The sequence below is a fragment of the Plectropomus leopardus genome, chromosome 14 (assembly GCF_008729295.1).
Source record: "Plectropomus leopardus isolate mb chromosome 14, YSFRI_Pleo_2.0, whole genome shotgun sequence".
Classification (NCBI taxonomy): domain Eukaryota; kingdom Metazoa; phylum Chordata; class Actinopteri; order Perciformes; family Serranidae; genus Plectropomus; species Plectropomus leopardus.
The window spans coordinates 21,579,499-21,606,962 of NC_056476.1; the positions used below are offsets into that span (position 1 = coordinate 21,579,499).

Here is a 27,464-nt window from a genome sequence, read left to right on the forward strand (position 1 = left end):
ATTCAGTGAATTTTGTTCAGGAGATTCTTTAAAGGGGCTGAATTATCCACAGAGGTCTCCTCCTCTTCAAAACAAATGGACCTGGTGATGTAAACCACTAAAAACACTAAATAAAGCAGTTGCTCATTAAAAAAATCAGTGTTTCTTGATGCCATTCAGCCCATCTGCAATATGCCGCTAGCCCCGCACCTGCTAGTGTGCTCATCCATTTTCTTTGATAACTTAAAACCTTTGTTCTGCTACAGATGTTCAGGAGGTTTTTACTTGGATCTGAATAATCTACAGAGGTCTTCTCTTCCCCAAAACAAACACCACTGATGATTTACACTGGTAAAACTAAATAAAACAGCTTCATGTTACAAATCAGTGTTTTCCCTCAGATGTTTGACTCATTAGAGACGGGCCTCTAGCACAGCACAGCACCTGCTAATGTGTGCTCACCTTTTTTGTCTGATAACTTAAGATCCAGACATTCAGGAGGCTTTTACTAGAAGCCAAATTATCCACAGAGGTTTTTTCCTCTCCAAAGCAAACAGACCTGGTGAATTATACTGCTAAAAACACTACATAAAGCAATTTCACATTTAAAAAAAGGGGTTTTCTGAAGCTGCTCTTTGAGGAGGCGCTGCTATAAAGTTGCTGATGCCAAAAAGCAGAAACACAGAGGTTCCTATCTAGAACCAGTGTTTGTTTTGTCCATTCTGGGTTACTGTAGATACATGGCAGTGTATAACAGCAATCACCATGGACGAGGACCCACTCCCTTTGTTTATAGATATGGCTTATTCTAAGATAACAACAACATAATACTTATTTTCAGGTGATTATACACTTAAGAAAACATATTTACATATTCTATTCAAAATGTTTAAAAAAATATTTTAACATCATTCATAATCCAGTTCAAAGAAATTCCTTTGGATGTTTTCTTGTCTTATTCAAAGGATATGGTCTTGGCTCCTTCATTCCTGGGGTTCATCGCGTTTATGTCAGCTGTATTACCAGCAGGCTATTATGTTGCAGGCATGATTTCATTTACTGCAATTGCTAATGGTGACAGTGAGGCAGAAAGATGGCAATGGCTGATAGCTATTCTGCAGTCTTCAGGTAAAAGCCATAACTAGATATTTTTAGTTAATGATGAGACGACCATATACCTTAAGATGTATTAGATGCAATATAATCTTTTGGATGTCATGTAGGAGAGATTCACTGTACATGTAATAGGTTATCATTGGGAGGTATGACCACTCAGAGCTCCATGTGATGAATCTTGTACTTTCTATAATCTAGTCTAATAGCCTGGTCCCATTGCTGTGTTTCATACAAACTGAATAAACTATCAAGAAGGTGACTTTGCAGTAACCTCTCCATAGCAGCAGACACTCCAGAGGGCCTGAAGCTCTCTCCCAGGGTCAGCCACAGCAGGAGACAAAGCTGCCACTCATCTGCCAAACCCTGGAAGGGAAGGATATTTCCATCTCAAGCTTTGACACTCCTGACCCAGCGTGGGTCGTAAGCAGAGACGGGAGATCACAGGGCCACGGGGGTTTATTCCAAACAACAGCTGAGCATCATTCAGCGCGACAAAACACTTAAACAATGGATTTCTGCCCTGCAGTGGACGAGAGGCAAGCAGGCTGCTAATCACTTTAAGATGAGAGGTTTCAATTAGTTCAACACTGTGGAGATGTCTTAAAAAGCTGAAATCATAGCCAGATAATGACAGTGGAATCGGGGTTATTGTGTGTTTACAAGCCTGAGAGGGCCTTGTGTTTAATCATAACCATGTCTATTAATTCTTTTAAATGTCATGTGCATTAGATTATATTGAGTGGATGCTGCATTCCTTTTCATAGCAACCTAAGGATGCATATCAGAATTTACAGTATAGCTTTGTCTAAGCTATGTAAATCAGTGTCTTTGCTACAATCTCATTAAGATTACATTAATAGATTAAATATCAAGAAAGTATATAATAACACTTTGATTTAAGAATCAAGAACAATATGTACCAATACTGCTTTTTGTAGTTTTACTTGAAAAAATGCCGTACAAGATAATTGAATTGTCGCCCTCTTCTGTCTCTGTCGCATCATTGCATCAACAATAAGTTGCTTTTCAAGGGCAACGCTAAACCCCGCCTACTTCAATGTGATTGGGCTATTTTAGCGATCTCGCAGTTACATTGGATACTCGTACGTCAATAGAATGACGAATACGGAAATATAAGCGAGGAAAACGGCACCGGTGAGAAACGTGGGTTAAACTCTTGTGTATTTTAAGCTTTCTGTTCTTACTGTATTCACGTGTAGTTTGTTTTCAGCCCTAACGCGGTTTTGAGAAACTTTGTGAAGTGTGCCGTGTGATTTCAGTGCCTTCCCACCCGCTCTGTTAGCAGCATTTGGACCAACAAGCTAACATTAGCTGCGATGCTAACAACCGTGTCACAGCTCGGTCAGATGTCAACAGGAGTTTAAAGTTGATTGTTCCATCTTGAGGTCGTCTTACTGACTCCTGACTGCTTAATTTACTGTACGGTAATAGTTAGCTAATGATATTCATGTATAACAATGTACAAGCGAAGCTACAGCGTTCCTTACCGTCAACTAAATTAACTACATCAACGTGTTTTGTAAAAATGTGGAGTGAAATACTGCAGTCACAGGTCTTGTCGAAGCCTGTTCCTCCTCTGAATAGTGTTACTGATGCTGTTGTTTCCCACTTCTATGATGATATTTAACCTAGCGCTCCCCACCACAATTAGGGTAAGATCGTGGTCAAATTAAGCATCACTAAAACAAGTGGTAAGGGTTAGAAATAAAGTTTGGTTCAGATTTAGGCAAAACACATTGACAGGGTAACAGTCTTTCATACAACGCCTGTTTGTGTCTTCATATTGGTCACTTACTAAGCTGTTATAGCACCACTAGGTGGTGCACGAGATCTTATTATTAGACTTTCAACACATGCAACGTTTTAGCACTGATGGCTCAGCTAGAGGCTAGACATTGGTAATCAATTCCATGATCTGATAAAAAAAAGTAATTGGAATTGATAACAGTTTGCCAGAATTGACAGGCACCTATAGATCACAACCACGTTGTTTCACACACTGTGTCCTTTGCAGTATTTGTGGGAAAGCATTAATGTATTTGAATCTAAAGGTTAATATAAAGCTGATTCAGCATAATTGTAAATGGACATGCCAAAATATCAAAATACCTATCCCTAAATGCATTTCCTCTCAGTGTCTGCAATTGAAAAGGTCAACCCTGACCTAACATACTATTTATAAAATCTTTTAAATACTAACACTGGTGTGTGATTATTACCATTAATCCCTTACATGTTGCCCTTTTCAGTGTTTTCAGACATGTACGCCTCTCAGCTTCTGACTTGCTTTGCTGCTGAGCAAGCTGATCATAGTTTCTCTTACCTTTTGTGTGTTTGTTTTTCACAGTGTTCTCCTGAACGATGGCTGCCTCAGGGAAACTGGCGTCTTTCCGTCTGCCTCCTCTGCCTACTGTGAGCGAGCTCATAAAGCTGTACAACCTGCGAGCTGAGAAACAGCTGTCCCAGAACTTTCTGTTGGACCTGAGGCTCACAGGTTAGTCTGCCTCACTCTTTCTTCCACTCTATCTGCAGTGCACCAATACCTGCTCACTCCTGTAATTTGTTACCATGCACTCAGGGCACAGTGGTGTGTTTTGCCAGTGCACTTGATTGCACAGCTCCACATAGCCTTGTTTCAAGGCATTGAAACTGACAGGCTTTTCTGTATGGACAAGGTTGAGTAGATCTCCTTTTAATGTGAATGGACCGAGTCAATTGTTTACAGCCCTTGCAGAGCTTGAGCCTTAATATAATTATCAGTGATGCAGTGCAGGTCTGATCTGCTCTCTCGTCCTTGGACAAGGTGACTGTTAGATTAATGCACCTCATCTTCATCACATGGAGGCAGACAGGTATTGTAACATCACACACTATTAATCTCACTTTAGATACCTGAGACTCAGATGAAGACATTTGATAGCAGAATATGGTGTAATTTATAAGATGCATGAGTTGGACTAAGTTAGGAAGTAATTCACAGAATGTATGCAAAAATATTGATGACACCCATCATTTAGTCGGTCATCTATCTCAATTGTTTCAGACAAAATAGTGCGTCAGGCGGGCAGTCTGAGGGATGCCCATGTGTGTGAGGTGGGTCCTGGTCCCGGCGGTCTCACCCGCTCCATCCTCAATGCCGGGCCGGCGGACGTGCTCGTGGTGGAGAAGGATACACGCTTCATCCCAGGGCTGAAGGTAAATTGAGCAGCTACAGTGACACGGGCTTATGCACAATGTTATCAAGGTCGTTAGGTCAGTCATTGTAAAAAGCTCTAACACCTTCACCTGTCAGTTTCATGAGAGCAGTCACTCTGTTTTCAGCCGCAGCATCGTTAGCCACCTGCAGAGTGACTGATGGTTATTTAGTTTTTCCTGAATACCTTTTCATTTTTCATTTAATGTTATATCACATCCATTTTCACAGCTGTTGTCTGAGGCAGCACCAGGGAGGTTGAAAATCGTCCACGGTGACATACTCACCTACAGAATGGACAGAGGATTCACACAAGATGTCTCTAAGCCATGGGAGGGAGGTGAGAATATGAAATTATAAAAGCTGTTTCAATTGTCATGTGGATTAAAACCATCTGACATAACTGTGTATATGTGGCTCTACAGATCCGCCAAACCTTCACATCATAGGCAATCTACCATTCAACGTCTCAACTCAGCTCATCATTAAGTGGCTGGAGAACATAGCAAACAGAACAGGACCCTTCATCTATGGACGCACCCGACTCACTCTCACTTTCCAGAAAGAGGTCGCAGAGGTGCGTGAACGCTACTGGATGTTTCAGTTTACAAGGTGTATGTGTGTCAGGATGCTGTTGTTCGGCCATTGAATTTTGAAAAACATTAGTAGTTAACTGCTCAGAACAAGGTCTGTGCATTATCTAAAGTAATCAGGTCCTGATTTCTGGAAAGAGACATTGCTGTTGAGTTTTTCAAATGCAATTTTTTTGGCACTTTTAGCACCGAAAGCTGAGTGCTATCTAGTTCCATTATATTGGAGAGAAGACAGACATTTGTACGGCCGATATCTCCAACACTTGGCAACTTGCACCAAAACAATCTAGACTGATAAATAGCACTATAAGGAAAAATATGTATTTTTGATTTTGGGATGAACTGTCCCTTTAACACTAAAATGAACAAAGTTTAATATATGTAAAAAATATTGTGTATTAAATGTCTTATTCTATCGCTGGGATTAAATATTGATTTCTTGATCCATAATCATAATTTTCAACTAAAATAAATACATAAATCTTGAGAGTTTTTTTTTTTCATTTGGACCAGTCACATTATTCATAGCTATGTGTTTGCTTATTCTTTTTTATCAACAACACATAAAAACATATTTGGGATACGATTAAATAGTAATTTTATTCCAGTTTTTGTCCTTTATGCAATATATTTGACAGACATGTTTTGTTACGACTAAAAGCAACATAACATGAACTCAACAAATAGCCTGCTCTTACTGAATTTGCATGACTTCATCTGTGGTTGTCCTCTCCATTTAGAGATTGACAGCCAGCACAGGCAGCAAACAGAGGAGTCGTCTGTCTATTATGGCTCAGTATCTCTGCACAGTCCGCAACTGCTTCACCATCCCTGGACGGGCCTTTGTCCCTAAACCTGAGGTAGGATTTTTGACTCTGATAATGATACTTACTATATCTAAATTGAACACCACCATGATTTCAACCTTTTGTTGCAGTGTTGAAATAGTGTCTGTTAGGACGACATGGGCAGATGGACCCATTATTATTTCACAGTACTGTAGGGTGAGCGTGGGATCTCCTCATATCTCCTAAGCTCTGCTCCCTGTCTGGTCCCTTGCTCCTGTCAGAGTCCCTCATCATGTCACCATCGCTCATCCCCCCCCTCACTCCTCTCGCTTTAAGGCTTCATTAGGACTGTGTTGAATCAGTGTTGTCTCTGTTCTGTCTTCTTTGGACCCTTTCTAGGTTGTAATGATGCCTGGTGGGTATTTGAGATGCAGCACGATCACACTGCGCCTTGTAATGAGGGCCTAGTTCTTTTTTAGGACCAATCTCTCTCTCTGCGTCTATCAGCCCGTATGCGTGTATATCGGTGGTGAAAGAAAGACGTCTACTCTTACGTAACGTGCCAATGCAAAGAGTTTTTTTCCTTTTCTGGGGTAAGGATTTATAGTAGGACTAGGGGGCGCATTAAGAAAATATAAGCACTGCTGCAAATTTTGAAATATCAGTTATGGCTAATAGACCGCCCTGCTGAAATAGATTTTAAGATTACAGACACACAACTCTTCTGGAAGACTGAGGAGCTTACTTACATCTTTGTACAAATGAAACCATGTTTTTCTTTTCTTGAATTAAAGGATAGGTGTTAGGTTGATGTCAGAGATGGACTGTTGGTCCCTTGAAAATGGCTCATGGCTCTTCAGGAGACCCACTATTGGTAAATATTTAATGTCCTGTGTGGAAGTAAAATGCAACAGAGTGAATGGGACCAGCGCTTATTGTTCATTCTCTTAGAAGAGATGGCTTCCAATGATTATTTCATCACACTCAGCTGCCTTTCTGTGCATTTCTTGTACTCTTGAATGTCTTTATTTTGTGTGTATGTCAAATTGGAGCTTAATGGGTTTTAGCATGTTCTGGTCTGTGCTGGAAATGTGTTTGTTTTAGAATGCTTGCGGTATGTATAAACTTGAGGAAAACAGACTTACACTGTAGGTGTGTGCATGCAATGCTGATGAATAAGCGCCTCCCACATTCGCACACAGGCCAGCTATCCCCACTAAATGTTTTAATGGGCACTTGGTCGAATTGATATCATTAGGAGAGATGATGGCTCTTTGATGAGCAGGCCTCCTGCTGCTGGTGTCCTATAATAGATCAGAGAGCACAGAGTGTATATTAATGCTATCATACTCTCTGCATTGTGCAGGCCCCTTTTTACTGGTATGTCATGTAGTATAATTCATAAAAAGCTCCATGGCGCTGCATTGTTTATTGGTGCACACCAGAGTAATTACGCAAAATTGCATGAACAGTAAAAATGTCCTTTCTGATTTATGAGGCGACATCAGAGGCTGGAAGGGGGGGGGGGGGCTGAGGTTGTGACACGCAGGAATAAAGACTTTTAAAGCAGTGGTTTGTTTGTAGAGCTGATCTGCATATTATAAGGATACAGAATAAAGAAAATTCAGAAAAATAGTGTCCCGGCATAAATGAACAAGTTCTAATGGATGCTGTCTTGGGTGTTGATACTGTAAACTACTTACAGCGCTCCAGTGAAAAAGCAAAAGCAACATAAAAATGAAAGAGGCTAAAAACCCCCTTGGTGGGCAGAAGTTAATCGTAATGGAGGAGAAACACTGCCAACTATCAAAGGTCTCTTCATCTATGCCCCTCTCTTTTGTCTGTCTCTCTCATATGGCTGTAACTAAAACTTTTTTTCATTATCATCTAATCTGCTGATTATTTTACGATTAATCCTTTAGTCTATAAAATGTTTTACAAAATTTGAAAAATCCTCTTTACAATTTCCCAGAACCCAAAGTGGCATCTTCAGTGTGCTTTCTTTGTTCAAACAAAAACCCAAAGACTCTTAATTTACTCTCATTGTTTGCATTGTCTGTTCATCTGTCCCATTCTTGTGACAGTGTTATCTCAAAAATACCTTGAGGTAATTTCTTCAAATTTGGCACAAATGTCTACATGGACTTAACAATGAACCAATTGGATTTTGACTGTCATAGGTCACCGTGACCTCGTTTGCCTCATTCTTGTGAAGTCCTTTGGGGTTTTTTTTGTTGGTTTTTCTTTTCAAAGTGTGGCACAAATGTCCACTTGGAGTCAACTATAAATGGGTAATCAGAAGTCAAGGTTCTTGTGACCTTGCATCAGTTTCATTCTTGTGATTGCAATATATCAAGGACACTTTGATAGCATTTATGCCAAAATTGGCAAAAATGTCCCCTTTGGCCAAAACTCAAGAATTTATACACCAATTATGACAAAATTTCACACAGGATAGAGTGGGATAAAATGATGAAATGATGACATTTTGTATCCAAAAGGTCAAAGTCATTGAGACATCATAATGGTTTTTGGCCATTTCTCAACGTCATAACTGACATAAAAGGAGACATTTGGTAAGATGCACAGATCTTGGGTGTGCACCTTGAAACTGTGCTGATTGTATAGATCTTCTGTGCTGCTGAATGGGAAGATGTGTGTGAAGCACTGTTTTCATAAATGTGGATGTAAACCATAAATGCAGCTTGACTGGTTTGCAGTGGCATACAGCTGCTTGAAAAATGACTAAGACGATTCATCAGTTATCAAAATAGTCAATTAACTTTCTTTCAATCAACTAATCGATTAATCATCTAATCCTTTAAGCTCCTTTCTCTTTGTTACTGTAATGTGTGTGTGTGTGTGTGTTTTTTTTTTCAGGGAGTGTTTGTGTGTGTGACTGCGTCTCATACCTATGGCCAATTAATCGGCTCAGTGATCTAATTGTTGGTGTTTTGTTCCCACTGAAGCGTTGGGATCACTGATTATGTTAATGAAGAGGAATTTGTTCAGATTGCAGCACAACTGGGCTTTGTTTTTGGCATGTCTTTGTCACGTCTGAACTTTAGGCTCTCTGTTCTGCTGTGAGTGAGTATATGAGTAGCTATCCCGGTGCAGGTGCGCTCAGTCACGTAATGATAAGATTTTTTCTGTATTTATGAACATTCTTGTGAAAATGTCACTGGTTGGTCAACAGTTTTAGCTCTCCTTTCCCCATATCACCACTGGCAACACTACAATAAATAGAATATACAGCAGCAGGTGCTATACTACACATATGGCAATTGTCGGAGTGTGAAAAACATTTGAAGTGGTTTAATACTGTGTAATCAACAATCAAATCAAATCAAACAGCGAGTCAGCAATGAAATTACTGAACCATTCCAAATAACCATGGCGACAAAATAGCTTCAGTTAAAGGCGGTGTGGGGGAGAGAACGTGATTGGTCGGCTGATATGAACCTATAGGAGCCGGCCAGTACAGGCTAATAGGATAATGAGAAGGGAAATGTTGAATCCATTTTAAATCAGCAGCTGCTGGGGCTCATATTGACGTGGGTTGGTAGATAGGCTCTTATCCTCGCAGTTTAATCTGTCTGTCTTGTTCTTCTCGCCCCCGGACTGCACCTGTCTTGTGTCACATTGAGTGACTGAGATTGTCCTTGAAGGTTTCTGAGAGCGGCGATTGGCTGCTTTGATGGTGTTCCCCGAGGCTCACCGTGCCCTGGGTCTGTCCTGCTGCAGATCACACCTGCCTCCCTTTGCTTATTAGTCACTCTCCTCCTGTTAATTCTCAAATGGATGGACAGATTGAGCGGCCTTTAAATTGCTTCTGTCATTCACACCTATACATATATCTGATATCTCTCTTTAAGAAGGTAAACTGAGAAAAGAAACCACTTCTCTGCTGTTGCTTCAGTCATTATACACATTTCTAATTTGTATTCCGGTCAGGGGTCAAGGAGTTTTAGAGAGCTCGCAGCCATCAAGCATCTGCATCTTCAATAGGGACATTCAGTCATCCAATTTCATCCTAACTGCCTCTTTACATAGAAAATAGCTGATTTTCAAGGAGTAAGGAGTGCGTGTTGACCAGCTCATCTCTCTTCCCCTGGCTCTCTGCTTGCTTGGCAGAATGTGATTAAAATCAACTTGTGTCCGTCACAGGCAGGTCTATAAGTCGGGCAATGGATGCTCCATCACGAGCAACCTGCTGTCTCTTCTGTGGAGCTCCTGCAGAGCTAACAACTGTGTTATTCATTAGGAAAAGTGAGGAAAAAGAGAAGGCACTGAGAAAGGGGCGCAGTGGGAGATGAAAATATTAAATGAAAAAAAAACAGTGAAAGAAAATGGGAAAGACGAAAAATTTGATAACCAGGTAGGGGATGAGGATGGAAATAAAATATGGATAGCGAGGAAACTGATTAAAATCACAGTGAGATAAAGAAGTCCAATCAAGAAGAGATGGGGATTGAGTCTGTATATGGTCTAAAGGTTATGTATGGAATGAAACAAACACGTTTTACAAAAGAAATAAAAAACTGCAAAGCTTCCTCCACACGAGCGCTAGAAGACAGATTCATGACAGAGATCGATCTGAAAGGAGAGTGAGGCGTACCTCCGACAGATGGTTGTCTGGGCCAGTCGTCAGCCCGCTCTGAGTAATGGCTGCATCAGCCGTCAGCCACCAACTAACTGAGCCTCACAGGAGGAGAGCCCTACAGATGTTTGCCTTGTACACAACCGTCGACCAAGAGCACAGGCCAGATGAGCAGAGCCCAAATTGAATTTGTTAATGCTGCATTGAACATCCATTATGGCTGGCAGTTGTCAGGAAGACTTTGGACTGGGGCTGTAAAAATCGCATGCCTTGCAATCAGATCCTTTTGATTTTTTCCTTGTTATGGCCAAGGTGTTAGCTGCTAGTTCAAGTATTAAAATAATAATAATAATTCAGGATTTGTATGCCTCAGAGCTGGCAATAACCAAGGCCTTATGTTTTCGGGTTGTCTGTCCGTAAGTACGTAAGTTAAGCATTCTTGTCAACGTGATATCCAAACAACACCTTAAGGGAAATTTTTCGAACGTTTACGTGGCCGCAAGGATTGAGGGCTTAGATTTTGGTGGCAATAGGCCACAGTTCAAGATCACCTTGACCTTGCATCTGTCTTATGAACACATTATCTCAAGAACACCATTTCTCAAAATTTGGCAAAAACATCCACTTTACCTCAATAATAAACTGATAAGAATTTTGTTGTCAAAGGTCAAGATCCTTGTGACCTTGCATCCGTCTCATTCTTGTGAACGCAATGTCTTAAGAAGGCCTTTTGGGAATTTCCTCAAATTTGACAAAAATGTCCACTTGGACTCAAGAATGAACTTGTTAGAATTTGGTGTTCAAAGGTCAAGGTCACTGGAATCTCGTTAAACATGTTTTTGGCCATAACTGGAGAGTTTGTTCGCTAATTATGACATAATTTCACACAAATGTCTGTGTGATGGCATACTCTATCCAAAAGGTCAAAGGTCACCTTCACTGTGACATCATGATGTTCTGCCAAAACATTTTTCTGGTCATTATTCACTGTCATATCCTGATACTGTAATTGGTGACACTAATCTGGAAAGTGCTGACTGTATAGATCTTCTGTGCTGCTGAGGGAAAGGTATGTGTGAAGTATCCATGTTTTCACACACATACAGTACATGTAAACTTTAAATGTGACTAGACTGGTGCGAGGAGGCATACAACCACAAGGCGGTAATTCTAGTTTATTTTTTTCCATGGCAGGTATCAGATCTAAAAATAATTACATCCTTTGAATTCAGGATTTTTTTGTGTTGAATGTGACCCGCCACACTCCAGTGTAAAGCAGTGGTAGGCTCAGTGATGGATATCGTCTCGGTGACCTGAAGTGGCCCAGTAAGAGCGAGCGTCTACTCAGAGGGCCCGCACTGCTTTCTCACCTCCCGCCACACATATTACAGGAACACAATTCATCTCAGCCTACTCCTATCTAGCAAACGGGGTCAAACGTGGTATCAAGAGTATCGGGCAAAGTTATTTCAATGACTTGTGCCGGCACGGTAAACGCCCGAAGGCTTGGTCTCAATATATCACAGACCCAAGGTAAAGAAAAGCTAAAAATACCCTCCAACACCTCTTCTTCCTCTCTCCTTAAACAAAATGCAGAGGTTGGCAGAGTTGGCTTATGAACATCTCCGGAGATCTATTCCTCCGTCTCACAAAAAACTGTGCCGGCTTCGCTCAGAGTCAGCGTTCAGGAGTTTAGCAAATTCAGCTCTGTTTAGTTAGCGAGCATGCTGGTAGAATATGCAGGTATTTTGAGGAATAATGCTAAAAACCTTGGCTGTATCCCAAAGAAATGAGGTCAGCTTCAAATAAGTAAATTGCCAGCAGTGCTATGATGCAATGATAACAAATGAAGTCGGTATAAAAAGCCTCCCCACAAAGAGCAGCATCAATCTATAAGCTATTAACTTGAAGGGTTATTTGAACGCTCTAATTTAAACTTCATGCACTGTGATTTCATAGCTTAATTTCAGGCTTTTTTGGAGAACGGAAGGTGTAGGTTGGATTTAGTGGGTGTGTTGATGAGAATTTGTACATGTCAGACTAAAAAAAATCATAGTTTTCATAAAGTGTCGGCTAAATTAAAGTTAAACCCCTTGAAACCTGAATCAGCATCAGCTTTCTTGTACTGCGTTCAGATGCTTTTCAAAAGATATTTGACCTTTGAAACCTGAGCAAATTGTTTTGTTTTGTTTTCTTCAAAAAAGAAATGACCAACGTGGCAAGAAACATTTCACAGATTGCGAGAAATAAGTGAAAGATGACAAGAAAATTGCCACATAAATAGTTTCAAAAAGAGGTGAGGATTATTAGAAAAATATTCCAAAAATAGGGGAAAATGTCCAGAGAACTATATTTAAAATTATTATAATTTAAAAATGTGTAACAGAAAAAATATAATAAAATATTATATATATATTATATATATATATATATATATTATATATATATATATATTTTTTTTTTTTTTTTTTTACCCTCCCCCGTCTTTTTTTCAGGTAATTTTCTTGTGTCTTTTTTACTTGGTTTATTTGCACATTTTTGTGTGTTTTTAAAAAGAAAATCAAACCCATTTAATCAGGTTTCAAAGGGTTTAAGTGACAGATTTATCAAGCTGTTTCTGTAATACAATAATCTCTAAGGCGATCACTTTCCTCAGGAGAGATATAGATTGCAAAAAACCAACCGTGTCAACACCTTTCAAGCATTTAGCCTCGCTCACCTTCAGCTTACCAAATTCTCCCAGCGACGCGTCCTGCTCCGTATTGAAAGCTGAAATATTAAAGGGCCTCCTTTGAACTGTCAGAGTGTATTGTTTTCCTACAAGCGCCCCTTTTGTCATCTCCATAGCATTTACTGCCTTTCTCAGCAGTTAACTGCTCAGCCAAGGTCGTTGCTGTTATTCCCCCAGCCTCACATGAGCGTAGAGACCTGGGGAGAGCAACAAAGGAAGGTCATTCTCCCTCTGCGTTGATGACCACATTATATCTCCAGTATGAACCTTCATGAGCATAATGGCTATCCAAAACGAAGACAGCACATTGGTGACACATTAGAGCGATTTGGGCGCTCACTGTATTTTGAGCAATGTGGTGATCGCTAATGGAGTTTTGGTGAGCGATGGTGCGACAGCTCCTTAACATGCTCTGATATCCGTCTCAGTCTTTGTGTCTGCCAGCATGACCGGTACAGAGCAATAACTTCTTGTGCGCAGTCATCGCCTTGTCTTTCTTTTTCTGCGGTTGATCTTTGGAAAGGTTATTCGCTGGTCAAGAAGGTCAATAAAGTAATCTGCGAATTTTGACGTGGCAGGAAAGTTCAAAGAGAAGCCTGACGCATGATTAACCCCTGTCTCAAATTGACAAGCGCTCACCTCCCCTCACATTCCAGATCTGTCATAGCGGCAACTCAGGGTGAAAGCCTTTGATGGAAAATGTAGGTTAAATACACAGAGGAGCAGATCTTATTAGCGTTTCCCCACGAGAGGAGTAGTTATTTGATCCTGCACTCTCGCTGCATAACCAAGAGGAGTGGGAGAATAAGAGAGAGCCTTGAATAATCCATGTTTGTTTCAGGAAAGCACATCCTCGCTCAGTCGCTGTTGCTGCGGCTCCAATCAGCTGTAATGAGAGCTCAGATTCACTTGGAAAGTAACTATTAAACAAGCGCTCCATCTGTGGCATGAGGGCTACAGTACTGTATATGACAGAGATATTAAAGTTTGAAAACACACTGTACAGTATTCTGATTTGAAACGAGCTCCGCTGAAGACATCTTCATGCAGCAAGTTGGGATCCCAGGATGGGATGTTTGTTTCAATTTTTTTTTTTTTTTATAGATAATTTTTCTGCCTTTGCATGTATTCAGTTCCTGAATTTCATGGACTGAAGCCTAATCATTATGGGATTTTAAGGCCAGTACTAATATTAATATCTGTGAGCTTAATATATCCAAAAAACAATATATATATATATATGTATATATATATTATATATATATATGCATTTTCATACAAACACATAACATTTAATTTTTTTTTACTAAGACATGTCCAGAGTTGGACATTGACAGTTAAAAAATCCCAGTAGGTCTGCAACTATTGATTATTTTCATTATTGAATAATTTGCAGAATTCTCTTGATTCTTCATTTGGGAAATATCAAACAATAGCAAAAGATGCTAACCACAGTTTCCTAAAGCTTACAAATATGTCATCAAAGTAGAACTGCAACAGTTAATTAACTATGAAATTAATCAGCAACTTTTTTGATAATCCATTAATCAGTTTAAGTAATTTAAAAAAATAAGCGATTCCAGCTTCTTAAATGCGAATATTTTGTAGTTTCTTTACTTCTGTATGACAGATAACTTAATATCTTTGGGTTGCGGAAAAAAGCAAAACATTTTAGATTGTCATCTTGGGCTATAGGAAACACTGGTCAACATTTTTGTTATCATTTTTTGACATATTATAGAGTGAAGAACTTATGTTTAATCAAGAAAATAACTGGCAGATTAATCAATAATGAAAATAATCGTTAGCCCCCTTCATTACATGTTTGCTGTTGTTCAACTCAAAGCCCCCCAAAAGTCAAGTTTTTAATCACAGAAGACAAAAAACAGTTAATCCTCACAATTAAATGGCTCAAAGTGGTGATTGATTAGCATTTTTGCCACAAAAAATGATTCAAATAATAATTGATTGTCAAAATAATTACAAACTATTTTTCTGTCGATCAATCAAATAATCAACTAATCGTTTCAATTCTTCAGTGCTCTGATGAACAGACTGTTCAATATTTATTAATTACTTTTATTTATTTCATATTTGTACAGCAGTTTGCTGTTACCTAACTAGCATATAATAATCAGTCATCTGATTGGCCCTTACATGAATGTCTGTGAAACACAAACTCTTACTGCATGTGTGATTCTTCTTTTGTTGTCATCTTTAATCAGCAGCTACCGTACATGCAGGGTTCCTGCATATTTTCGTAGTCAACATTTCAAATTTTTCCCTGACTTTTCAAGGAACCATAATAAATTGTCCATGACCATGTATCACAATGTATAACATGTACAGAGCTGTATCATAGTCTTTACTCCAAACACTAATTATTGTAAGAAAATTACATCAGCAACATTTTCCAGCCTCTGATAGTTGATTATTATAGTTTATAGTTGATTATGTTCATATTCACCTCAAATATTTCAGACTACAGCCACAGTCAATCCATCGCTCTTTATTAAACAATAGCTTTACGAGCAAATGTATGAGTCTGGCACTGGCTTCTGGAAGATTACCGGAACAAAAAAAAAATCATTAGACTCAACAAAATTCCATGACTTTTTCAAAACTGTCAATGATTTTTACTAATGATATAGGCCTCGTAAATGAGACTGTGAAATTCCATGACTTTAACAGGTTTCCAGTGACCCTGGAAACCCTGTACCCTGTTGTCAGTAAACTCATAACTCTTCCTCAGATATACCTGACAACTGAGATAACTCCCATAAGTCATTTATCTAATAGTCTTTGCTATCATCTCAGTGAGGAGTGATTGGCAGAGGCTGGATGTGGTATTAAAAGAAGAATTCCGTTTTCAAAACCCATTTCCACACAGTAATGTTTTATGGATGCATATTTCAGTTGGACTGATCCTGCTGTATTCCTGGTTGCTGCGTATGAGCAGCCTGCCTGCTGTACTCAGCACAGCCTGTACTATCCAACAATCTGTAGATTTGGCAGGAGGATGAATGCTATCTCCGTCCTTATCATCCGCACACGTAAAAGCACACAAGACTCGCACGCAGGCCACATACAGCAGGCATGTTGCTTTCACAAAATAGTTTTATTGGTAAAAAATAGAACTACTTGCACAAGCACATTGAGACAACTGTATCAGAACTTGTGGACTGTTAATCATCACAAATATGCTCTGGCAAAGTAAGAAGTGCTAAAGCATCCACAAAAATAAGCTGCAGTTATCAAAATGATAAATAAATGTCTCGGTACAGTATATGCAGGAGAGTTGTAACTCTTCAGAACTTTTAGGACCTTGTCACTTTGCACTCTGGCCATTTATAAGCTAATGAAATTGCGTGCTGATGATCAAGCTGCACAGCCACAAAAAAGAGAAATCTCTAGCTCCTATTATCCTGCTGAATTCCATCAGACAGAAATTGTTCCCTTTTTCTCCAGAGTGCCACTAATGTTATGTATCTGTACTGGTCCAGGGAGCTTGGAATGCTCAGCCGTTTGAAACAAACTGCTGTCAAATAATGTAAAGGTGCACTGAGTCGTCTTCTTATAAAGAAGATATGGTATGAATATGATATTGTATTTTATATTGAATCAGTCTGAGGGAATCCTGATCCCTCAGTGAAAACAAACACCTTGAAAGCCTAGATACTTGTGTACAGTTGTCACAGACCTACAGTGAACCAGAATTCCTGAAACAAATAACATTTTTCTCATTTAGAAAACGCTTTCCAATGAAATTCTCATCCCGGTGAAGTCTTGCTGTGCTTTGGGAAATGAGGAATGAAGAGGATTTAAAATAACCCTCGAAAGCTGCACTGGACTGTACACAAGCATCTAGTTGACTTGAGACTTAGTCTGGCAGAACAAATCACAAATCCATAAAACATTTGCTGATGTATAATTCACGTACAAACAACGCAATAAAAAAATAAACAGAAAGAACTCCAGATAGAATTAAAAAGTGTCATCATGAGACGATTTTGGCACATTCTTGAAACACATAACGTGTCGGTATTAGTTGATGACATGGCACATTCTTCTTTGTTTATTGCATTGGTTATGGTGCCTGGGCAGTGAGTTATTGTCAGGGGGCCAGCTCTGTCGGCTATAGTCTGTGCTGGGCAAGATGGGTAAGTCAGGGTGGGGTGGAAACCTGGCCCTCGAGGGCTGCCAGGGCCGGCAGTGGAGCCCACAGAGATGCCCGTGGCGTGCCGGCAGCAGCCTGCAGGTGGCGAGCTGGGCTTAGCCATCTGCTTTCCCCCAGGAAGCTGCATGTTTATGAGAGAGAAGGAGAGAATGTGCAGTTCTATACATCACTGCCAAGGCCTGTCTCAAGCATGAAAACCTCACATATCCCTCTCTCAGTAAAGAGTAGACACACTCTGGAACATCACTGCCTGTAAGCGTAACAGTGCTACTGACATGTGAGTAGGTGGGAGTTTTGTTTATGCACGCGTGTGTGTTGGGGCTGCCATGCTTTCAACATGCATCAGCTTTCTCTTGTCAGCGATCACATCCATGTGACATGTGACACAAACAGGACAGAAAATGAAAGAGAGTGACCGGTAGGGAAAAGAGGAAGGGTGGCATAGTCAAGTGGCTGCAATCTAAGACACTGAGACCTTCTGCAGGTGTAGACTGGTAGCATATGCGCATTGCTGACGCACTTGGAAAACAAGTCACATATGGAGAATGACTCAAACCTTTTTTAGCTGCCTGCCACACAGCCACCCAGTCAACCATGACTCAAGAAGCTTCTCTTTTTCTGCTTGTCTTTGCCACCCTGCGACTGCACCATTAAACAGCCGTTCATCCCTGTGAGTCTACTAGCATGGTATAGACACCATAGCAGGGGGCAGCGAGGAAGAGTGTTTTCCCAAACCTCTGACCATGTACCAGGGATGCTGCCTCATGTCACTGGGTAATAAAGGGGATTAGTGAAAGTAGTGTGAGCAAAAGCTGTGATTAAAGCTTCTGGAGCCACGCTTAGAGAAAAAGATGCCCCCCTAAACAACTTCAAATCACTGACTGACATGCACATACCCCCAGACAATACACATATTTGAATGCTGCATTCTGTTTCCATGGCAGTGCGGAGGAGGATGACAGGAGTGAAAAGCACATGCAAAAAGCCGGCGTGTCTGAGTGTTTACCGTCTACACAAACACACACAAGAGCATGAGGAAGTGTGTGGGTGTGCATGTCTGAGGGCGTGCAGGGATGGGTAGATGGATAAGGATGGGTGGCTGCTACTTACAGGCAGTATGTTTTTGTCAGGATGGGGATCTAAAAACAGGGCATCAGATTGTCCACTCTGCTTAAGGATTCAATCTCTTTCTATCAATTTCTCTCCATCGCTCTCATGTTTCCACCTGCAGAGAGAGGAGCAGGCAACTGTTTGTCTGCATTTTCCATCTTATATTCAGCCCAGCAGTCCACATCTACTCCTCCTGACAGTCCTCTTTGAACAGTTACAGCAGGGTAATGTTTCTACAGCTTTTCAGGCACAGGCATTTTGTGGCTATGTCTCAGTCTTCTACCAGGCATGCCGCTGTATTAATTCACAGACAGGCTCCACACAGCATGCTTTAGAGGCAAAATATCAACATCATTCTAGTAGCTAACAAAAATATGACTATTTATTTCAATCAATTCTCTGTAGCATTCTCGTGGATAGGTATACGAAAAACTACAATGGCTTGCTATGAAAAGGTTTCTCAGGCATTATATTGCCTGTGTTGTCAATTGAGGGGGTACCAGACGATTGTAAATAGCAGCTAAATGATTGCTTTTTTTTCTTTCAATTCAAACCTTTGGTGAGGAAAAAAAATCTACACAGAAGTCTTCCTTATTTGCTTAATCCATTCCCCGGGGAACTCTTTCTGTGATTTACTGATGAAGGATGTCTGCATTTGGTTAGCGGCTTCCTCCGATGCTGCAGCACCTTATTCTGGCTCCTTACACATTCATACTGTTTGTTCCAAGGCGCTGCTTAGGGAATACCTCCACTGCTTGTGCTTGCAAAACAGAAAAGGGAAGAAGAGCAAGATAGAGGAGAGGGGGAAATAAATTCAAAGTTGTTGCCCTCCTCTCTCATTTTCTCCACCTCCATTTGGAGTGGAGCCTGGTGTGTAGCATAAGCCGCGATGGATCCCCCTCAGGCTCGTCTCCCTTTAGCCGTAGCGTATACAGCACTGCTTTATTACACATAGTCCTGCAGGCTGTAGCCAGTCTTATTGTCTAATGGGGAGAGAGAACAGTACTGGTGCTGGAGCTCCTGCTGCTGGAGCAGCTGTTGCTGTTGCTGCTGCTGGAGCAGCAGCTTATCAGGGGGAGGGAGCAGGACCAGGTCCTGGGGTCCGTGCCTCTTCCCCGAGCAGGACATACAGAAGATGGACCCCCCCACAAAAAGGAATCCTGCTGAAACAAAGGCCACGTACACAGCACCTCCAGGCTCAAACTTATTGCTCTCGGGCACACTGGAGTCCAGGAAGTTGGTGATGACCTCGTTGGTAAACCAGGACGCAGGCACCAGGCACAGAAAGCCTGCAGCAACAAAGCAGCCACCACTGGCAATTGCGGCGTGCCGCTTGGAGCGCCGTCCACCGCCCCAGCGTGTGCATTTTAGTCCCAGGGATGCCAGACAGAGGCCCATGGCAGCCATCACGCAGCAGAGCACCATAGTGGTGCGGGCAGTCTGCAAGTACGCAGGTAGTGAAAGCACCGAATACTTAAGCGTGCAACTGAACATGCCTGTGCTGTACCATGTGCAGTCCATCCACAGACCCTGCATCTGGGAGATTGCTGTGATGATGTTGGAGCCCACGTCTGCGCTGACCTTCCAGTTGGGCAGCAGAGTGGCCACCATAGCACCCATAATGCCCAATAGTGCTAGGACAAATCCAAATATCTGCATGCCCGTGGATGCCATGCTCCCTTTCAAGTTGACGCTGCTGCCGCCTAAGCCCTCGTCCTCGCCAGGCAGCATTCACCCAGCACCAGCTAGGCTCGTAGACCCTGCTGCCCAGCCGCCTCTCTCCCCTTCCTTAGTGGTATGCCAGCTGCCAGTCAAATCCCCAGTTCCTCAGCTCCTCAGCTGCAGCTCCACTGGACTGGAGGAGAGAGACAGAAATGAGAAATTGAACTGAGTGGGTTCTCCCTCTTTCCCTCTCCCCTCATTCACCTAACACAAGCACAGACTTTTCTGGCTGGAAACAAAGGGCAGCGTGAAGCATGAGCGATAAGAGCTGGCTGACTATACAGTAGGTAAGCAAAACGCCGAGGTTGTTGTGCATGTATGCATTTTCTATGCGCTGCCTTCTCCTTTTCCTTACCGGAGCCCCATAGAGCTGTTATTGGAGAGGGAGAAATGAGTTTGTGGTATTTGCAATGCTCAATAGCTATGTGGACTTAAAGCTGCAGTGCCCTCACTCCACTCATATACTATATATTCTACCACTTTTTGCTGTTTACCTTATGAACTAAGCCAACATTTTTAACACTTACGCAACGTTATCTTCAGGTTAAATACCAGTTTAAGCAATTTTGTCAGCTGCTAGAATTAAACTTTGCGAATGTACCTGTTTTATTACTATTTTGTCGGACTTCCAGCTGGCATTATGTGCTCTCTGTCATCAAATCAAAGAGCCCGTTCGAGCTTCGGAAAAAATAGTCAAAAGGCTCACTCGTGTTGTTTGCTGTTTTATAAACCAAGGGGGAAAGAAAAAGCGATGTTGAAATAATCCCTTACCCTGGCTGGTGCAGAGCTGGCGCTGACGCGTCACGTTGTTCGCAGTGATTCCTGTAAACACACACAGTCACACATTGAAAAGACAGCAGGCTGATGAGGGGGCGAGCAGCAGAATCCAGTCCGGATCACGGGTCCATTCAAGCCATCCATTTTTTTAGCAACACTGTAAGAGAGGACATCCCTGCTCCATCGACCACACAGGCTTGGCCGGAGCCTGGGAGAAATAACCGTAGCGCTCCGACTCTCTCTCTTTCTCTCCCTAGCTCTTTCTCTCTCTCTCTCTCTCTCTCTCTCTCTCTCTCTCTCTCTGTGTCTCTCTCTCTCTCTCTCTCTCTCCCTCTCTTTCTCTCTTTCTCTCTCTCTGCTCGCCGGTGTGTGTCTGTGTGTGTGTGTATGCGCGCGCGCGCGTGTGTGCGTGCGTGCGCTGGAGGATAGCGGTCTCTGCCTCACAACAACTTTATAAACGGCTGAACATTACTAAAAATGCTCCCGAGTGCACCGACCAATATAACGCTATTAATTAAGGTTAGGCTAATTAAGTAATTAATTTGACCATTACCATTGTTTTGTTTTGTTTTGTTTTGTTTTGTTTTGTTTTTTCATATCTTGGTCAATGCATGACGCCATTTGCATGATAAAAATAAATAAATAAATAATTCCACCGTGAATCATCAAAATACAGGAAATCCAGGAAAACAATTTTGGTAGTGGGAGTTAGGAAACACAGAATAGGTTAGGTCTAACAGCACCTTAGCTTTCCTGTCTGTACTTTTTTTAATATATTGCAGTCGGTCTACACAAACTATAGGACAACAGTATCATCTAACTTACCTCTAGATTTGTAGTGGTTATATTCACAGGGCTTTGATTTTATTTGCTTTTGTACAAATTGAAGCAGAAATATGTCTGTCCACAGAAACAATGTCCAAGCTACTCTAAAAGTAGGTTTACAATTTCCCAGAATTCTGTCAGTAGTTTTTATCAGGACTACTTTCTCTTAAAGAAACAGAGTACTCCGGGGATGACGTTTTTCTGTAGGACAACCAGGAAGTTAGTTTCGTCCTCATTTAAAAGCCTATGGGATTTTTCCATTTTGGATTTTGTATCATTGCAGGAAATAAGCTCTGTGGTAAACAAATGTTTATAATAATTGCACATTTTTGGTCAGCAAGATTATCTTTACCTATGAACTCCACAGTTACGATTTTTGAAGTCTAAATGTAATTGCCAAAAGTAAAAAGCTATTGTTGAGTTAGTATGAACTTACTAATATATTTTATTTCGTAGAACAAAACATGAAACTCTTTTAAGCTTGTGGTAACCACAGGTCGTATTTAAACTTTCTAACCAAAAACCCATTCAAAAAACCCATTGACTTTGAGACGAGGAAACTGGAGGTACTAAAATGCTAAGTCATTTCTGGGTTTTAGGATTCAATGCTGGGTAATGTTCTATAACATTACCCAGCATTCTCTGTGAACAGCTTTTATCAGAACTGTTTTTTCACGGTCTTAAACAAAACAATTGTTAAAGGAAAAAATCACCCCAAAATCAAAAATACATATTTTTCCTTTTACCTGTAGTACTATTTATTTAACTAGATTGTTTTGGTGTGAGTGTTGGGAGATATCAGCTGAAGAAATGTCTGTCTATAAATAGCACTACATGTTGGATTTTTTGTAGGGGTGAACTGTCCCTTTTAACACATTATTCCAGTTCAGTTGGCTTACTAAAATTCTGTAACTTATTACATTTCATTTCTGTTTTCATTGTTAGCTATCTACTTTCAAACCACACTCTATCTTCACAATACTAGTTAAGCATAAACTAAAATCAAAAGTTGTACTAAATGATATTTTTACAGTGCACAGTAGCATACAGATTTTGGTCTAATGTGAATAGTCTTTATTTAGCCCATCTGGAGAACAGATTTTTGTGAAAATAACAGCAACATGCATCAAAATACACCATGCCATTTCCTAAGGTAATTCCTCACAATCATCACTAATGAATGTATGACCCACTAGGAGTCTGTGGCGGTGTATTTATCTACAGGAACCTTCTGTCCTTTGTTTGAATTTTCTGTGTTTGGGATGTTTATGGGTGTGTACCCCCACAGCGCTCAGATGAGGTCAGCGCTTCTTTAAAGGTAGCAACCAGGTGCCAAAATGTTAGCAGAAGACATCCAAGAAATCCAAATATAGTGAGACAAAAGGCCGAACAAGAGTGTATCTGGAATTGGCTTTTACTTTCACTTTTGTTGGCAAGTGTGTTTACAAACAGTATCTGACAGTCCTGATTAGTGTACCTTTAAAAGTCAAAAAGTTAATGTAATTACAAAATGTTATGTCCAGCTTCCCATCATGTCAAAAAAATAAAAAGAATGACAAAAATGACAACGTCATTCATAATATGAATGCATGAAGTTTCTCACTATGGTATTTGTTCTCAGACAGGTATTGGCTATTAAGAGCAACATTTGTTTCTTCAGACTTTATTCAGGATAGTTAAAACTCTTCTTGCTTCGTAATGTAATCTAACCAAGAATTAAAAGGAAATTCATTAGTGAGTAGCACCGAGCTACTCAGTAATCATAATGCAATACTGCTGCTGTTTAAAGATAAGAAATAGCTAAGATGCAAAGTCTTGATAAGACTACCAAACATACCCCCACCACCCAACAGGGAAGAGTAATCTAATTAAGACAGAAGAAAAATCTGCTATCATTACGACCAGATGAGCTGGTCAGAACTGTGTTGTACAAAGCTTTGTTTGTTTATGTGTTGGTTCATGTGTAACCCACCATGCCAAAACTGACCCTCCCCGGGGCTTCATCCTCATCAGGCGTCAGTCAGCAGGAGCCTAAAACTCACAGCTGCTACCCTGTCTTGCCTCTCCTCTCTGTGGAGGACATACAACGAGGGAGGGAGTGGCTAGGGTGGCCTTGATTCATGAATGACAAAGAGGACAAATGAGAGAGAAGGGGAAAAAAATCAGACAGAACTAATAGACCCGATACCCTTGAAAACGCAGATGTGTGTTGCTATTATTTTGCTGCATGGGCAAATCAGCAAAAGCAACCAGCTGCGGGAAATGATTTTGCCTATCCCTCCACTTACAGTATAATGACCGGGCATTGACCACAGTGATGTGTAGCCATTACACGTAGATAGGTTGGTAGCAATTGATTTGTTTAGCTATTGATCTGTTTGTAAAATATGGCCCAGTACTCTCTCAAGCCATTGTTTTCCCTGTAAACTACCCCTAAGAGACCTTTTCTTAAAATGAGATCTGACCAGCATGCAGGAGGATGCACACCACATTACCTCCGGTGTGATTTTGGTGTCGACCTTCAACACTACACTCTCTGGGCTCCTTGCGGGATGCCACTGCAGCAGGAAAAAAAAATTTCCCAGTTCTCCACAGACACACTACAGTATGGCGTGTGTGACCTGTCTCCTTGTAACCGATGAGATGCTAAGTGCTGATGCTGGTGTTGTTGATAAATAAATAAATAGATTATAGAGGGAGTAGATAAAACGACAGAAAAAGATGGAAGGAGAGAAGAGCAAAATGCAGTTAACATACGCCCGGTGAGTGCAGATGTGTGATGCTGTGATGTGTGAAGATATTGCAGGCTATTATAAGCGTGGTCCTCTTTTATTTTATCACCTCACAGCAGAGCTCTCTAGCCTTTTTTTTTTTTGCAGCATAGCTCTGAGGCACAGCCGGACGAGCCACGCTCCCTTTTGCCCACACTAGGGGCTTTTATCGTTCAATTTGCATTTCCTCTTTTATGTCCTCCCTTGCGTAATTGGTTTCCGTGCTCATCGTCTTGCAAAGGCAGTTTGTTCGCTGCGGAGATGCAAGGTGTTGTGTGATAACTGTGATGTCGCTGTCAATTCAATCTTGTTGTGGAGCAGGGCCCTTGGTCCGGTCTCACCGTAGATAATATGTGTAAACCTGTCCAGGGGAAAACACTTGTGACATGTTACAAAATTACTGGCATGGCTTGATTAAAGAGTCTCTTCGGCTGACTCCATTAAGACTCCCAAGTGAACGATGTGGAGTGGCCTTTATGACTTTGCAAATATCTCATCAAAACAAATTTTCCCATGTTGTCCCCATTTTCTGTTCTACTGGTCCAGTGAATTTCACATTACGGGCAAAGTTCAAGTTTTTCTGTGACGAAAGCATCTCTCTTAGGAGCTGATCTTGTCAAACACTAGGGCTAGTCTTGAATGTCCTGTGTGCATGCCATGGGCGATTTCATGGGAAGTACACTGGGCTGCACAGGAAGCCAAAGCCCTTCCTCCCCAACCCCTCAAGCAACATCAGCCGAGTATATTCAGCAGCATTGACTGCTGCTTTCTCCTCTCCGAGAGGCTGTCTCCCTCCACTGATGTAATGGAGGTTGTCTTCTCAAGGTATTGTCATGATTAATGCAGCTCTTCCCCTTTGCAGGATCGCTGTGAGCTTTTCTCTCTTGTATTCCCTGGCTGTATATAGCTTTCTTCCATCCCCCTGCTCTTTCTGAGAACCTGCCATTATGTAAGCGCAAGTGTTGGTGGTTCAGGTAGCACAGTGGCTGGTGCCCCGGGGCTCCTGCCATCTCATCTTGGTTATGCTTAGAGGGACATGACAAATTACTGCTCACACGCCATTGGGCAAGTACTCACCAAGAGAGAGATGTCGGAGGTGGAAAGGGGAGCTGGAGAACCACAGGGCAGAGCTGGAGTAATAGAGTTCCCTGTTGAGCTTTGGGAAGGTCAAATGCATGTAATATAGTAACTCACGAGTTTCTTTATATAGATTTGGGCCTATTGTACCCAACTGGGTCAGAGAAGGTCTCAGACAAAAGCAGATGTGTGACTTTTACCTAGAGATCTGTCATATTTTGCCCTTTTCAAACGCTCTACCAGGGGAATCAGCAGCGTAAGACCTTCATTTTGCAGAGGAAGGCGCAAGGTGTTAGTTCATCAGATTGTTTCGTATACCATACATAAGAGAGAGAATCAGGTTCAAAGTATTTTCAAGAGAGCTCCAATCAGATTAGCCTGATCAAGAGCATCAGAGCAAGGGGAATTTCACGAGCTTCAGTATAGATCCCTACATAACAATTTATTTCAGAGGCCAAATTAGCGGTAATGATTCACTCATTTTCCACCACTAAATAGGATGGCCTGTTCAAGCTTCAAGACATGATTACCATCAAAGCACTTCCAGTCTCTGTCTGCTTTGTATGTATGATCCTCACTGCCACCTGTGAAAAGAAATTGAGGGGAAGAGCAAGGGCAAGGGCATTTTTTTTTTTTTTTTTTAGAGAGGTGGCCAAAAGCTGAAGATAAATTTCATGAGTTCGATTATGCTGTTGTCAAAATGGAAAACTATGTCAGTTTGGAGACTGATAGATATTGATATACTTTGGATTCTTATTTTACAGTTGTTGTTACTACCTATCAGACGTGCAGACTAATACTGGTAAAGTAAACATTTTGCGTTCCACAACAATTCTGTTTTAATGTGTTATCTAAATAAACATGTAAAGTGATTTATTGTTCTTCAATTAGGCTGTTTGTCCTTTCTTTAAAAAGACAAAATGCAGCTTAAATTTGAAGGAGTACATTACTTGTGGTGATGAAAGAGCTGAGACAGAAGGCAAAATCATTAATCAGTCCATCAGCATCTCAACCCTCATCTATGGTCATGAGCTTTGGGTAGTGATCGAAAGAATGAGATTGCGGACACAAGCAGTCAAATGAGTTGTCTCTGCAGGATGGCTGGGCTCAGCCCTAGAAATAGAGTGAGGAGCTCAGACAACCAGAGGGATCTGATACTCCTTCATGTTGAGGTCATTCAGGCATTTGAGCTGAAGCCTGCTGGGTTTTCTGGGTATGTTGAACTGGCAGAAGGCCCCATGGCAGACCCAGAAAAACGCTAGAGGGGTTATATATCTCATCTTGCCTGGGAGCGCCTCCCCCAGGAGGAGCTGCAAAGCCTTACTGGGGAGAAGGACATCTGGAGTGCATTGCTCAGCCTGCTTTCCCCCACGACCCGTCACTTGATAAGTGGATGGATGGATGGACCATTATTGTCAGGAACCAAAAAAAATAAAGGAAACAAGCCTCCTCAAGTTTCGGGAGACTCATGGGTACCCATATAACCCATTGTCATTCAGATAGTCAGTCAGTTTGTTCCTTATCAAAATTGAGCCTAACTGCGGAGCATTATTTAGCCTCATTCCTGACACATGGTAGGTACCAGTGCCTGCCTCAGGTTGTTCAAATTCCCAAGATATCACTAGCTTGGTGCTAGCTTAAAAAATGAGCCCCCCACAGCCTCTTAAAGACAGTAATGTTGGCCTCCAATTATTTTCGCCAGCCACGGCGCTCCCTGGCCCTACTTTGTTGCGCTAGCGGGCAAGGGTGAGATATTAAGGTTGTCAGATAAGGTCAATAAGTCAGTCTACTACCCCACTTCTGGATCACCCAGCAGATGCAAAGTATTTTAGGGGTTGTGGGGACGGGGGGGCTTGTTCATAGCAAGCACCTCACTGGAGGGCCCAGGTGACGGCATGTGATTTAAGACGGAGTTTCCTTGCATGTTGAGGTTATCAGCGGAAGGATTAATGGCGGGGAGCAGGATATATTCCAGTGGCACTAC

General features: G+C 41.4%; 2 protein-coding genes across 2 annotated transcripts in view; one reads left to right on the forward strand and one right to left on the reverse strand.

The window, feature by feature from the left end:
• Positions 1-2,195: 2,195 nt before the first annotated feature.
• The window catches only part of tfb1m (transcription factor B1, mitochondrial), a 31,118-nt gene continuing 5,849 nt past the window's right edge, over positions 2,196-27,464 (forward strand). The window contains exons 1-6 of the mRNA XM_042501515.1: positions 2,196-2,259; positions 3,464-3,610; positions 4,160-4,311; positions 4,541-4,649; positions 4,735-4,886; positions 5,643-5,762. Coding sequence (XP_042357449.1) covers positions 3,478-3,610; positions 4,160-4,311; positions 4,541-4,649; positions 4,735-4,886; positions 5,643-5,762 — 666 coding nt within the window. The 5' untranslated portion in view covers positions 2,196-2,259; positions 3,464-3,477. The remainder of the gene's footprint in view (positions 2,260-3,463; positions 3,611-4,159; positions 4,312-4,540; positions 4,650-4,734; positions 4,887-5,642; positions 5,763-27,464) is intronic.
• LOC121954165 (claudin-20) lies at positions 16,121-21,028 on the reverse strand. The gene is made up of 2 exons (XM_042501516.1): positions 20,802-21,028; positions 16,121-20,163 (listed from the first exon to the last, which is right to left on the reverse strand). The coding sequence occupies exon 2, from the start codon at positions 20,037-20,039 to the stop codon at positions 19,254-19,256; it is 786 nt and encodes a 261-aa protein (XP_042357450.1). The 5' UTR covers positions 20,040-20,163; positions 20,802-21,028; the 3' UTR covers positions 16,121-19,253.